At 44.0% G+C, this 15007-nt stretch overlaps 2 protein-coding genes across 2 annotated transcripts; one reads left to right on the forward strand and one right to left on the reverse strand.

Moving 5' to 3' along the window:
* Window positions 1-1306: 1306 nt before the first annotated feature.
* On the reverse strand, window positions 1307-3226 carry LOC148293773 (uncharacterized). The gene has a single exon (XM_088254602.1). The coding sequence runs from the start codon at window positions 3224-3226 to the stop codon at window positions 1307-1309; it is 1920 nt and encodes a 639-aa protein (XP_088110728.1).
* A 5609-nt stretch (window positions 3227-8835) lies between these two features.
* SAMC1 (S-adenosylmethionine carrier 1) lies at window positions 8836-14407 on the forward strand. The gene is made up of 13 exons (XM_088253998.1): window positions 8836-9052; window positions 9244-9311; window positions 9925-10032; window positions 10473-10555; window positions 10921-10997; window positions 11660-11750; window positions 11981-12034; window positions 12111-12206; window positions 12596-12685; window positions 13340-13391; window positions 13726-13787; window positions 14000-14080; window positions 14164-14407. The coding sequence occupies exons 2-13, from the start codon at window positions 9257-9259 to the stop codon at window positions 14287-14289; spliced, it is 975 nt and encodes a 324-aa protein (XP_088110124.1). The 5' UTR covers window positions 8836-9052; window positions 9244-9256; the 3' UTR covers window positions 14290-14407.
* The last annotated feature ends 600 nt before the right edge of the window (window positions 14408-15007 follow it).

Consider the following 15007-nt stretch of genomic DNA (forward strand, 5'->3'; position numbering starts at 1 on the left):
TTGGAGGCTTCCGAGCGGACTAAGGCGGCGGAGGTTGAGGCTGCCGTTACAGGGGCGATCAGGGACTACCGTTCATCCGCCGAGTTCACTTCTCTGGTGGACAATGAAGTGGCTTCGGAAATGGCGGACCTCATCTACCATTTCAAGCGGTTTAATCCGAGCCAGAAGCTGAACCTGAACTTCACTGCCGATCCTCCTCCCCTACCGGAAGGCATCACAGAGGAGATGATCGAGGAATATGAGGGGGAAGATGCCCCTGAAGATGCCGAAGGTCCGGATGCCGAGGATGCCCCTGACGCGACCGTCGATGCCGCGGTTGAGGCTACCGAAGACCAGGGAGGGCGTGCTGCCGAGGCTTGAGCTGTATTTTTATAATAGTAATTTTTTGTATTTTAATTGCCGTTGGCAAAATTTCCGAACATATTAATGCCGAGGGCATTTTTAATTTGAAGTAATTTGTCTTTTCAGACTTGTGTTTTTGTTAATTTGCACTTTGAATTCTTATCCATGCTTGTTACTGCCGTAGGCTAATAACTGTAGGATAATTACTGATTGGGCCGTTGGCTACTTAGGAGTTGGTTTGCCTTGGATTTTCCCAAAGTGCCCTTACCTTCGGTATACAAACCAAAGCTTTGGTAGGAACAAGGTCCCACAAAGCCTTTCGCCTATGGAAATGCCGTGGGCACGTCTGGGATACCGTATAGCCTTGTAGTCCTTGCGCGATGAGAATACCGTAGGTAATTCTAGGGCGTTGTACTGCCGTAGGCTCGTACATACTGTATTAACTTGGAATGAAAATTGACAAGCTAAGTTGGAATCGACAATAAGCATGTAGTGGTCTACTTTTAGTTGCCGTAGGCAATGTTACTGTGGCTCATTTTGGTGAGCCCTACCGAAACAATTTTTTTTGAATGGATACCGCTAGGATGTTACGTTCCGAATACATGGGACTGGATAATCTCGTTTTATTTATATATGCCGTAGGCAAAAATACAAATTCCTCCCTGCCGTTGGCTAGGGAGCTTTATTTAAAATAACTCTTGAGATGGTCCACATTCCATGGGTGACCGAGGGTCTTCCCATCTGTGCCTCGGAGTCTGTAAGTACCGGAGCGTAGGATGCCGATGACTTCGTAAGGTCCTTCCCAAGAAGGTCCGAGGGTTCCTTCCGTTGGGTTTTTGGTTGCAAGCGAAACCTTGCGCATGACCCAGTCCCCAATTCTGAAGGAACGCGGTTTGACCCTTGAGTCGTAGTACCGAGAGACGCGCTGTTTGTAAGCTGCATTCCGAAGGTTGGCTACCGTTCCTCATTCTTCGATTAAATCCAGGCTTAACGCGAGTGCTGCCTCGTTAGCCTTCGGCTCGAAGTTTTCCGTTCGGTAAGAAGACTCACCGATCTCAACTGGGACAACGGCTTCCGAGCCGAATGCGAGGCTGAAGGGAGTTTCCCCTGTGGAGGTTCGGTAGGATGTCCGTATTGCCCACAGAGCTTCGGGAAGCTTCTCCGGCCAAGCGCCCTTGGCACTGTTGAGTTGCCGTTTCAAGAGTTTCTTGATGATCTTATTTACGGCCTCAACCTGGCCGTTCGATTGAGGGTGAGCTGGCGAGGCGAAGAACAGGTTGATTTTGAGGCGAGTACAGAACTGCCTGAAGAGCGCCGAATCGAACTGTCTGCCGTTATCAGTGATCATGGCGTAGGGAATGCCGAAGCGGCAACAGATGTTGGTCCAGACAAACTCTTCAACTCTAGCTGCCGTTATGGTGGCTAAGGCTTCGGCCTCAACCCATTTTGTGAAGTAGTCCACGGCAACGATCGCGTATTTGACCTGCCCTTTGCCTTGCGGCATTGGTCCAATTAGGTCGAGTCCCCATTGGGCGAATGGCCATGGGCTTAAGATAGGCGTGAGTGGTTCGGCAGGTAAGTGCGGGATGTTACCGAACCTCTGGCATTTGTCGCACTTCTTTACCATTGCGATTGCATCCCTGTGCATGGATGGCCAATAGTAGCCCTGCCGAAAGGCTTTGTGGGCCAGGAATTTAGAACCGGAGTGATCGCCGCAGACACCACTGTGGATCTCCCGAAGGACATACTCGCCCTGCTCTTCGGTGATGCATTTCATGTAGGGGGTCGAGTAGCCACGTTTGTACAGGGTGTCGTTGATGACAATGTACCTCGTCGATCGGTAGCGCAGCTGTCTGGCCTTGGCCTTATCTGTAGGGAGGGCGCCGTTCGTTAGGTAAGCATGAATAGGCGACATCCACGTATCGTTGTACTCTACAGCACAGATCTCGGCAGTGGCGGTGCTCGGAAGGGCCAGTATCTCGACGGGGATCTTTCGACCCACTTTGTCGTTGATTGCCAAAGCCAGTCTGGCGAGGGCGTCGGCATGACTGTTCTCGTTCCTTGGTATCTGCCGAATCTCGTACGCCTGGAACTTGTTTAGCAGTTGGTGTGCTGCCGTAAGGTATGCCGTCATGGATGCGTCTTTAGCTGCGAAGTCGGCAGTCACCTGGTTCACTATTAGCTGCGAGTCGCTGTAGATGCTGATCTGAATTGCCCCCATGCTTCTGGCGAGCCGTAGGCCAGCCAAAAGTGCCTCGTATTCGGCTTCGTTGTTGGACGTTCGGAAGCCAAACCTGATGGCGTATTCAATTTTGGCTCTATCGGGAGTGGTGAGTACCAGACCTGCTCCGCATCCTTGTTGGTTTGCCGAGCCGTCAACGTGCAGGATCCAGAAAGGAGTTGACTGGTCGAGACGACTACCGTTCGGTAGGCCTTCCAGTGTAGGGGTTTTCTCAGTTTCTGAAGTCTCCGAAGGTGTCAGTTCAGCGATGAAGTCTGCTACGGCTTGTCCCTTTTCGGCAGTCCTAGGTTTGAACTGCACGTCGAATTCTCCTAGCTCGATCGCCCATTTCACCAGTCTTCCGGATGTTTCTGGTTTTTGAAAAACTTGCCGAAGGGGCTGGTTAGTCAGAACGATGATGGTGTGGGCCTGAAAATAGGGCCTTAACCGCCGGGCAGAAACGACCAGAGCTAAAGCCAGCTGCTCGAGTGGGGGGTACCAAGACTCTGCCCCCTGAAGGGCCTTACTGACGTAGAAGATCGGCAGCTCTGCCTTCTCTGGGATCCGTATTAGTACTGAGCTGACGGCAGTGCTGGATACCGACAGATATAGAGAGAGCGTTTCTCCAGGGAGGGGTTTCGACAGTAGCGGTGCTCGGCCCATATAGTTCTTCAAGTCTTGAAACGCCTTGTTGCATTCGGCAGTCCACTCTATATGGTGTTTGCCCCCTTTCAAGGCTTTGAAGAACGGTGCACATTTGTCTGTAGCCTTGGAGATGAAGCGAGTGAGGGCTGCCACTCGTCCGGTAAGGCTCTGGATGTCCTTTTGTGTCTTCGGCACCTCCATGTCGATTATTGCCTTGATTTTATCGGGGTTTGCCTCAATACCCCTCTGGCTGATCATGAAACCGAGGAATCTTCCGGAAGATACGCCGAAGGCGCACTTCGTCGGGTTGAGTCGCATTCGGTAATCCTTCAAGATGCCGAACATGAGCGATAGGTTTTTTAGATGCTCCCCTGCCGTTCGGCTCTTTACTAGCATGTCATCCACGTAGACCTCCATGGTGCTGCCGATCTACTCAGCGAAGATTCGGTTGACCAGTCTCTGATAGGTTGCCCCCGCATTCTTCAAGCCGAACGGCATGACGTTGTAGCAATACAGGCCTTTGTCAGTTATGAACGCCGTGTGTTCGCTATCGGCAGGGTGCATGAAGATCTGGTTGTACCCGGAGTATGCGTCCATGAAGCTGAGCAGTTCATGACCGGCAGTGGCGTCAACCAGCTGATCGATGCGTGGCAACGGGAAGCTATCCTTTGGACAGGCCTTATTGAGGTCGGTGTAGTCCTGGCACATTCGCCATCCGCCCTTTGCCTTCCGAACCATGACTGAGTTCGCCAGCCATTCCGGGTATATGGCTTCCCGTATGAAGCCAATGGTCATGAGTTTGTCCACTTCGTTCTTCATGGCCTCATACCGTTCGGCATCATAGGATCGGCGCTTTTGCCTGATAGGTTTGAATGCTGGCGAGATGCTCAGTTTGTGGCTGATGATGTCAGGGGATATGCCTGGCATGTCGTTGTAGGACCAAGCAAAGACTTTTGAGTTCTGCCGAAGGAACTGGATGAATTCGGCACGGAGGGTGGCGTTCAGCATGGTACCGATTTTCACACACCGGTCCGGTTGATTCTCGTCCAGCGCCACCGTTTCCAGGTCTTCGGCAGGTTGTGCCACCGGAGTGGGCGTTTCCTCCCTTGGATCGTCCACTGGTTCATTGCCGTTCGGCAAGTCTGCGACCGTGAAGGTTTCCTTTTGCTTGTGGGGAGCTGCCGATTTCAACGCTGTGGCGTAGCAGTTCCGAGCGCTCAATTGATCACCCCTGATTGCCCCCGTGCCGTAGCAGGTTGGGAACTTCATGAGTAGCATGTGGGGGGACAAATGGGCCTTTATTGCCGTTAGCGTCGTTCGGCCGACAATTACGTTGTACGCCGTAGGACAGTCTACCACAAGGAACTGGTCGTAGACCATGGTTCTTCGTGGTGCTGTGCCGAAGGCGATTGGCAAGCTGATACTACCGATTGGCTGGACCAGGTCTCCTGAAAAGCTAAGGAGAGGCGAGAGTTGCCGATTGACTTGGCTGTCGTCAATTCCGAGTTCTTTGAATGCATCGGCGAAGATGACGTTTACCGAACTGCCATTGTCGATTAGGATTCGTCCGACATCGAACTCGGCAATGTCGGCTCGGATGATCATAGGGTCGTTGTGTGGGTAGATGATCCCTTCCTCTTCTTCTTCGGAGAAGGTGATGGGTTCCCACCTGACCTTCGGCATCTTTGTATGCCGGCTGCTTTCAATTCCGAGGACTTGGGGGTACTGCGCCGCCCTGACATACTGCTTTATCGAACGGTTGGATGCTCCGGCTAGGGTTAGGCCTCCGCTGATCGTGCTGATCATGTTGATCTGCCGATTAGCGTTCGGGACTGGCGCCTGCTGAGGCCTGGCGACGTATTGGTCCAGTTTGCCTTCCCGAATTAACCGTTCAACGATTTTTCGCAGGCTTATGCAGTCCTCGGTATTGTGGCTGTTCTGCTGGTGGTATCGGCAGAATTTCCCTGTATCCCTGCCGTCTTGCCGACTGGGCTTTCGGAAGGCTGGCTTCGGGATTATCTCGTTCTCGTTCATCAGTACTGCTTTGTAGGAGGTGTTGAGCAGGGTGAACACCTCCGTCCCTTGGTTATGTGCCGTTAGTGGGGCTCGGTAGTTTTCCCTGCCGTACCTGCTCTTGTTTTTCTTGGAATGCCCCTTTTGGGAGCTTCCAGCATCTTTGCGTTTGTGACTTTCAGAGTACGCAGCAGTCTGGGTTGGTGGTGCGTACGGCGATGCCTGTGCCGTGGAGGGACGCTGCACGGGTTCGCTCTGCCGAGCCGTGGGCTCGGCCCTCGAGTTGAAGTATTCAGCCTTGGCGTGGATTGCCGCTTGCTTCATGAGTTCATCATACGTACGCCAATTGCTGCTGTGTACCAGATACCGAAAGTGTGAGGACCGTAGGCCACTCTTGAAGGCGCCGTAGGCTGCCCTGTCATCGGTATCCGGACATCTCGAGTACTCGTGGCTGAATCGTGCGGCATACTCGCGCAATGGTTCGTCATCCCTCTGCCGGATGGTATATAGATCATCGGCAGAGTACAGTCTGTCTGTCTGAATCATGAAGTGGTTCAGGAAGATTTGCTTTAGCTCGTCGAAGGAGTCGACCGTCCCCGGTTCCAAACGGTAGAACCAATTCAGAGCTGCTTCTGTGAGTGAGGAAGGGAACAGAAGGCAAAGGCCTTCGTCGCTCAGCCCTCGGCACCCTACTGCCGATTGAAAAGAATGAAGGTGCGTCAGTGGATCCTCCACCCCTGTGTAGGGGGTTATGCGGAGGGGCTGCACATCCCTATCCTGCCGTGAGTGCCTTATGCGCTCGGTGAAGGGTCCTGGCCGAAGCCTTCCCCAGTCTGGCTCCTGTGAACGAGTCCGATCGTCCTCCATCTTCTGTACCCTTTGAAGGAGGAGGCGAATGACAGGGTCCCTGTCCGGTATCTCCTCTGCAATCTGGTGTGCCGATCGCTGCTGGGATCTAGCAGGATTGACCTCCGAGAACTTCGTCGGGGTTGCCGAACGGTAGGAAGATGACCGGTTGGCGGAAGGAGTGTACTCGTGGTCAGACTCTGCCGTGGACTCCAGGACCGGTATCCTTCGTATCGGAGACTTCCTCCCCATGTTCTTCAGTCGAGGATCGTCCAAGCGGGCGTTGATCCTGATCGGCGATTCTTGCCGTTCGGACCGTCGTTCGACTTCTCGTTCCAGCAGCCTGTGTCGGCAATCGGAATAGACCTTCTTCGGTACATGGGGCTTATTTTTGGGTGCCGGGACCACCAATTGTTTAGACGGCGCAGGCGTTGCCTTTGCCACCTTCTTGCCCTTCTTCTGCCGACGAGGAGTCTGTAGGCTTTCGGACGATCGATCTGTCGGCATGTTCTGCGTTTGCTGCTGGTTCAACAGCAGTTGCGTTTCTTCCACTCTGGTCGAGAGAAGATTGTTGTGTTCTTGCATCCTAGCCATGTCCTGCCGAAGGGACACGACTTGTGCTAAAAGCTCCGCGTTCTCGGCAGCTTGGATCGCAGGGGGATTTGTTGCCGGTGTGTAGGGGGCTGGCGCAGGGCTTACCCCGCTTGGCATGCCGGACGGCATCCCCTCTCGCGGTACGAACGTAGTTTTTTCAGTGGTCCCCATATGTTCGGGATAAAGGGTTGATTTTATCGTTTTCCCACAGACGGCGCCAAACTGTTGACGCCAAAAAGTGGTTCTCTGACTTAGAGGGTCAACTTAGTAATCTGATGCCTTCGGTACCCTTGATGCCTCGGTAGCCTGCGTAATCTGCAATATGAGTAAACGCACGGTAAGACCTGGGGCACCGGTGTGGTACCGGCCGAAGGCTCTCCGATGCTTAAGTAAGTTCGGGAAAAGAAAGTTCAACTGACAGATCAATAGGCTTGTATGCCGTAAGTTCTGATTACCTCTATTTTGGGATAGTTGGCCTCCTTTTATAGCTCTTGGGAGGTGTGCATTTTGTTGATTATTTCGATGTGGGACTGGGCGTCGCTTGGGAGCGCGCCACGTGTCCCAGGAGAGGGCGTTGCCCTAATGGAGAGATCGGTAGGTAGGGTACCGAGGGTGCCTCTGATCAAGCCCAGTTTCCTCCACGTGTCTTGTCCTTATTGGCTGTTTAATTTGGGTGTAAACAAGATTCACAATTAACTCATATCTATTCAAAACATACCAAATGTGCCACACACTATCCTAGAATCCTAATACAACATCTTTGAAATTATAAGAAAAAACCTCAAAGCCAAGGATAGTGCTGAGATGCAAGAACATTAGTCGTCAGATGGCGTGGTTTATGCGAGTCAGGAAGGCATATTGATTTTTGCGAATGGATGAACACCAATGGAAAGTAAAGCTTTTAATGCATGATAGTACCCTGACCATGGTTGCAGTCGTCGCCACCTCTCTTTTATACGTTTCTTTAACCGTGGGCAAGATGCTACCATGCATAAAAATTCACAAAGATCAAAACGACTCTCTCTCTCACGCATGGAAAACCAAAACCCACGTAATGTAAACCCAGAAAAAATAATTCAAAATCAAGGTATATTCCAATTTTTTTAAAAATAATAGCGAGCCCCAATACATGAAGGATGTGTGTGCACTGAATTAGTGTGCACAGATTTGGTGTGATATTAGGTGGAGTCAAAGTAGGAGAAAGTTAAAAATAAGGATATAAACTTTTTTTTTTCGCAAATTTCACCCATACCGTCTAGTTTTAATAGAAAATTAAGGATATAAACGTTTTAATAGAAAATTAAATATGAGGGTAAAATAGTCATTTTATACATTAAAAATAAATAAGGAATGAAAAATAAAATAATAGTCATAAAATAAAAACTGAAATAATAGTGATAATAGAAAAATGCGGAGCTTCCAAGCAGCTTCAAACAAACCCAGAATTGTATTCCCACTCTTCCCTCTCTCTCTCTCTCTCTCTCTCTCTCTGCCTCTGCTAATTGGTTGTGTTTTTGGTTTCTGGGTCTCTGTTCAAGTTATGGGTTTTTGGTTGTTAATAGAGTTCATAAGAAATGGGTTGTGTGCACAGAAAAAAAAGTCTTAACATTTATGTTTATCACCAAATAATAACCCAGCGCCTCTGTTTCTGTGAATCTGTGCTGTGCAAAAACAGAGGAGACGACACTAACCGAAACCAAACGCGTTTTACTGATTTGGGAGAGCTTGAACAGTCCGCTACTGTCTTCCCTCAAGATGATGTGTTGATCTAGGGTTGATGGGGTTGCTGAAGGAGATATAGTTGGGGGAGGGGGGTTAGCGATAGGGTTGCTGGGGGAGGGGAATGGCGATAGGTTTGGTTTAGTGGTTTAAAAAAAAAAAAAAAAAAAAAATGATTTAATTGAAAATTGGGTGAAATGTCGAGGATTTAGATGGTAAGGGAGAAATTGGCGAAAAAAAAGAGAGTTCATATCCTTAATTTTTTTTATAAAAATGATGGAGAATAAATCGAAAGTTAAGTACAAATTTCATGACACAAATTACTAATATACCCTTTAAAGTAATATGTTGTTGGCGAGAAGAACAAATGTGGATTAGGTCAATTAATATTGGGTTGAATAGATGAGCAAATGTAAATTAGGTCAATTGACTAGAGTAGCCAGCCCGTCCCAGTACATCTGTGCTTGGAAAATTAGAGTGGTTATCGCTTGTATTAGAAGCGCCCTAGAAATACAGCTGTGCTTAGAAAATTAAATCTCAGCCCTTAATTACATCGAACGGCCTGTATTCCCACTCTGTAAATTGGCACTCCGCATAAGATACCGGCTGTTATTTTTTTCCCTCCCTTACCCACTTCTAACCAGAAGAACACAACTACGGCTCTGCTCATTCGTACTCTACTCTCCCTATCTCTTCTTCCTTTCATCAATGTCTATACAATGATAATTTGGGTAGAAAAAAAAAAAAAAGAGAGCTTTGTTTCTTTTGAATATATGAACTGTTTTTCTTGAATTTTTAATTTTGGTGCTCAATATTGTTCGCAATTTGAGTAATTGTGTGATTGATTGGTTGGTTTGGGCAAGGTATTGGACGTCAATGGGTCCTCTGACGCTAGCAGTGGATTCAAAAAGCTGTTCGGGAACTTCATCAGGTAAACAATTTTCTCAAGTTCTGCTTATATATGAACAATATATACAAATATATCTTATCACTCGTACCATCAGTATTTGTGAAGCAACACGTTATTCAACAATACATAGCTTGAGATAAATTGTGGTGTTTCTACGAAGACCCCAATTTGCACTTGTATTTACGGTTGATGTTACCCATTTCTGGGTGTGATATCTTCTTGACATTGTTGAATGTTTAAGCTTTACTACTCACTACGTGTGAAATAAATTACTTAGAGGTTTATTTTGTAAGTTGGAAACGTTTAGAGCCCTCTAATATTGGATTTGTAAAGTCCATTTTTTTTCAGTAGGAAGTAGCCTTTTTTTAAAAATTTCTCTGAAAATTATAATTAGGAACTCCTATAAAACAGTTTCTGTAACCTCTTTTCAAGTCAACATGGATTGAGCATCACATTTCATAAATCAATTTTCTCAATTGTGTATAAGTTCTCCAGAAGTTTAGACAATAATCTACCTAGGCTCTTTGTCTTGATGATGCATAATTTTATTTATGTTGCCTTGGAATTTTATATTTGTATGTTACTGCTTTTTATTAAAATAAAATAAAATAAAATAAAGGATATGGTTTTGCAGATGAATATAGCAAGAAAACGCAGTATGCTCCTATAGGAACACGGAAGTCTTTTGCATCAGTCAGCTTGCATGAAGATAAGCCATTTGATTTCTTACGCACTTTATTTGGTACGTTTAATAGTTACAATTGAAGATATTGATTAATGTGGAAGTTACTTGTTTATTAAATTCTAGGCTGCTGTTCATTAAGCATCATAATTAAGTCCAGTTCTTTGAGTTGATGAATGCATTGAGGGACTGCTAATCTTTGAAGATTTAATGTAGAGTAAAGATAAGTTTTGAAAGTAGGTTATTCTCTCTCTCTCTCTCTCTCTCTCTCTCTCTCTCTCTCTCTCTCAAATCATCATTGGATGTGCAATACTCCCTTTAGCTTTATCATGTATATTTTACTTACAAAAATGTGTAATAGAGCTTATAGGCTTTGTTACAAGCTTTTGGTTAGATGGAGCCAGGGGCGAGAGCAATATCATCTATCTCTTGGATTATGTTTGGCCCATGATCATTAAATACTGCATTCCTGCTTTAACTCATATGGATGGATTTTGCAGAGGGTGTTATAGCAGGAGGTACAGCTGGTGTTGTTGTTGAAACAGCTCTATACCCCATTGATACTATAAAGACAAGACTGCAGGCAGGTTAACTATGCAAATGCGTTCTAGTTTATTCATGTGTTTAAAATTTGATGTGTTTGCACCTCTGGTTCTCTGGCCTGTTGATTATGGTTAATCTTCTTATTTGATAGAAGCAGCTACAATAGCTCAGGAAATCATTTACTAGATTTCTTGTTAGTTTATTCTGGTATCCAGTTTTTAGGTCTTGAGCACTCAGTTGTTTTATTTATTTATCCTTGTTCGCATTTGTTTAGTATCTGCATGTTGCAGAAGTTGTCTGTCTAGAAGCCCATGAAGGGTGCATCCTGTACTAGCTTCTTTGTATACTTTTCATCTTTGTTTTGTCGATCAAGTTATTTATGAATACTGTTGAACTTTGGGACAGGCTGCTCGTGGTGGAGGGAAAATAGTCTTGAAGGGCCTTTATTCTGGGTTAGCTGGAAATCTCGCTGGTGTCTTACCGTAAGTACCCTCTGAATATGGGGTTAAGTGATTTAACATCAATTGGAATCGTGCATGTTTATTGTAATGGCTCCATTTGTATGCCATGAACATGGGTAGTGGAGAGCAATTAATGTTTCAGATAATTTTATTAGTTTATGATTGTTTGGGACTTTCATGAACACATATCTACTGGTCTAGGTATTGTCAATATATGGGGCTATAATCGTTTGTTGTCATATTTTTCTGGATTAAGTTGAGTTCCAAATTTTGGCTTACCATGCCAATTTACACAAGCTATTGCAGCATGCTTTCAATATCACAATTTTTTTTTTCTCTTCCTTTCATTTTTCATGCACTTATTTTAGTAAATTCTATTTAGTATTAATGTTGTGGGTTTTGACCCAAATAAACTTTATGGATTGGGAAATCTAAATTGGACTGATGGAGATATTTTTCTAAATTAGTTCCTTCTATATATGCGGATGTTTGCATTTTAAGATATGTGCGATCATCCTCTCTGGCCCTACCCTCCAATCCAAAATTTCAGCTGCTGGGATTCTACTTTTACTTGGCTATAGTTATATAAGCTCATCATGTATTCTGGATCACCCTATAAGTTATTTATTTGAATATGTTTGAGCAATGTAATTTGTGATTGATAATTATTTACTTGTGTACAGGGCTTCTGCAATTTTTGTTGGAGTCTATGAACCTACGAAGCAGAAATTGTTGAAGATGTTTCCTGAAAATCTAAGTGCTTTAGCACATTTTGTAAGAGAACTGTCTGTTCGTTTTGTCTTGATGCATGCCTTCTATCAATAGTCTAGTATACTTTACATTACATGGTGTGCTTGTGATCTACATATTCTATGGAATCAGCTATCAAAATATTTATTTAGAATATATCTTGTCCTTGATGATATGGTCCAATAATCCTTTGTACCTATTTGGTTGGTTGATCGAAATCCCTTTTTATTTTTATTTTTTAAAACTTTATGTAGACAGCAGGGGCTTTTGGAGGCGTTGCTGCTTCACTCGTTCGTGTTCCGACAGAGGTAGAGTAATTTACTTGTGCACTTCCATGTTTAATATTTGCTTTAGTTGACCTTATTTCTCTTCAATATTTCTCAGGTTGTTAAGCAAAGGATGCAAACTGGGCAGTTTACATCAGCCTCTGATGCTGTCCGCCTTATTGCTTCTAAAGAGGGTTTCAAAGGATTCTATGCGGTGTGTATTCCCACCCAGGGACAAATCAAGTCTCCATTTTTCTAGAAAATGGATTTCAAGTTCCTTAACTTGGTCTTTAGTCAAAGGGTTGAATTAAATGGCTTCCTTTATGAGAGGGTTTCTGTTTCTGTTTTGTTGTCTGTTTCTGTTAGTATGATAGATGCGACATTTATTTGCAACCTGGATTCATTTTAGTGTGACCATGTTTGCGTTCTTTAGGTGGCTTAGTTCAGACGGACTTCTTGTCCATCTTGTTTTTGTGCTTTGTATTCTCTCTCTGTAATGTCTTCAATTTCCTATTAGGAAATGCAACCTCGATGACAATTTTTATTGCACTTCTAAAGTTAGTTTCAATTTATTAACTTTCACCATCATTTTTGATATAGTAGGGATACGGATCGTTCTTATTGAGAGATTTGCCATTTGATGCAATTCAATTTTGCCTATACGAGCAGCTTCGGCTAGGTTACAAAGCGGCGGTAAGCTTCTCACCATCTCTCATATTATGCTTGCAGACTAGAGTGAGCAATTGATGGAATTAATGAATGCTTTCTAACGTTTTCCATTTAATGCCTTGACTTCATAAGATGATGGTGATGTTTCAAATTTCAATAGTGAGGATTTGTGTAACCATGTTCACCATTTTGAATATTGACACTATCAATTAAAAAACAATAAATATATTATAACTAGAAATCTGTCCCCCATTGAACTACTACAGCTCTCCAATTATGCATAAATAGAGAAAAGTGGAATGCCTTTAAACTCAGAAGACCAAAATCTGATTCTATCACACACAAAGGCTCGACTGCCTCCCTTTTATAACGGTAAAGAATGCTTCTTTTTCTTTCCATATACAGGACCCAAAATCTGATTCTTTTTCTTTCTTTAGGCATAATGCACCAATGGGAAGAAGGATAATTGTTAGGTCGTTCTTCTTCTCTGAACCAGATCCTAAGTATTAGCCCTACCATGAGCAATAATCCATGATTATGAGGCAGTCGTTCTTTGACATATGTGTGCACCGAGTGTGTCACTGTCTGTATATGTGTATGAATATTTTATGTCTGTATTTTCAATTTCTTTGTTTTGTCATCTGTTATCAGTTTTTTTATCTGTTTTCTTTTTGTCAGGCAAAAAGAGAGCTCAACGATCCTGAGAATGCTATAATTGGAGCTTTTGCTGGTATACAGCTTTTGACTCTTCAATTTCCATTCAGCTGCATATGATCCCAAATATGGTTAATTTGTCTCCTCACTTTCAGTTTTCATTTTGACATACTACGTATTCTTTTTATGTTTATTATTATTTTTTGCTTTTGGGGATGAGCAGCCTTGACTTCATTCATGGAGGAATGTTGTTCTTTCTCTGTTATCATGAACAGAAACAACCTCATTCTGTGTAATTTTGGGACACCTATAGATGGCACCTCATTCTCCCTTGGGTTTTACAAATTAAACTCGTCATACTCTCTGTTGGTCATATGAAATCTCATACATTGATTGTCACACTCTTGTAGGCGCACTAACTGGAGCTGCAACCACTCCTCTTGATGTGATTAAAACCAGGCTAATGGTTCAGGTAACAGCAATCCGCTATCCTGCTTCCTGTTATTCTTCTCCTCTTGATGTTTGTACAAATCTGTTCCCCATCGCAGAGCCTGAAAATTTTGTCAGGCATACATTTGAGGGGCTTTAATTATGAAAAAAGAAACTCATACCATATTATGTACCATGTGTACGTATGCACCGTAGTTTAACAGTTATGTGGTTTATTTGCTTGCTTGTTCTAAGGGATCTGCAAACCAGTACAAAGGAATCATTGATTGTGTTCAAACTATTGTGAGGGAAGAAGGACCTCCTGCTCTTTTGAAGGTAAGTATTGAGAAGCATGGGTCATGATATGATCATATTAGTTGGTTATTGACTTATGCTGTTTATTTTTGTATTTACCTCAGGGCATTGGGCCAAGAGTTTTGTGGATAGGCATAGGTGGATCGATTTTTTTTGGTGTCCTCGAGCGTACAAAGCGGTTTCTTTCTCAGAGGCGACCAACACTTCCTGAAGACTCAAAGCAGGATTAAATTAGCATTTAGATAAACTAAGAGGCATATTTATCGGCACTTGAACAGTTTTTTTCTATTTTGTTTAAAATGTAAATTTTTTTTGATAAACAAATTAAGCTTCAAGTTTTTGTGTTTTGTTTTGTTTTTTGCATTAAGCTTCATGTTCGTAGTTTGAAATGTTGGTGCTACTAGCTCAAAACGGAGCCTGTCAGTTGCAGTCGATTCGAAAATGCTAATATTTAGCAATTCCGCATTTAATCCATTTTAGATTGGGGACTTTACAGTCCAATCCAATTAACATTGGAAAACGGGTTAGGGGTGGAGGAAAAAAGTGTTTCGGTTTTATAATGTACTAACTATAATTCCATAATGTGACCTCAATTATTATAGTTTATTCAAGGCTCTTTTTAATCACAAATAGTCCTGCAAAATTATCATATTTCATTCTTAAACTTTTTTTTGACATCATTGGTCCTTAAGGTTACTCTTTGTACATCACTTTTGCCCCTACCATCAACTTCCATTAAATTAATGGCGTGACACATATGGAGCCCACACATCTAATGATATGGAGCCGCGTGACAATATTTTAAAGCTTAATATCCATAAAAACTTTAAAATTAAAATATATTATATATTTTTTATTTAAAGTCACGTGGCTCTATCATTTGATGTGTGAGCTCCACATATGTGCAACATCATCAATTTAACAGAGGCTGACAGCAAGAACTAAATT

This window comes from Prunus avium, chromosome 6 (assembly GCF_965620075.1).
Source record: "Prunus avium chromosome 6, drPruAviu1.hap1.1, whole genome shotgun sequence".
Taxonomy (NCBI): domain Eukaryota; kingdom Viridiplantae; phylum Streptophyta; class Magnoliopsida; order Rosales; family Rosaceae; genus Prunus; species Prunus avium.

What these genes read in the sequence shown, in the direction of transcription:
- LOC148293773 (XM_088254602.1), bottom strand. Translation starts at nt 3,226, where the DNA reads ATGGGCCGAGCACCGCTACTGTCGAAACCCCTCCCTGGAGAAACGCTC.
- SAMC1 (XM_088253998.1), top strand. Translation starts at nt 9,257, where the DNA reads ATGGGTCCTCTGACGCTAGCAGTGGATTCAAAAAGCTGTTCGGGAACT. An exon ending in GGCTAGGTTACAAAGCGGCG is followed by an intron (nt 12,686 to 13,339) that starts GTAAGCTTCTCA and finishes TCTTTTTGTCAG; the next exon opens with GCAAAAAGAGAGCTCAACGA. An exon ending in TATAATTGGAGCTTTTGCTG is followed by an intron (nt 13,392 to 13,725) that starts GTATACAGCTTT and finishes ACACTCTTGTAG; the next exon opens with GCGCACTAACTGGAGCTGCA.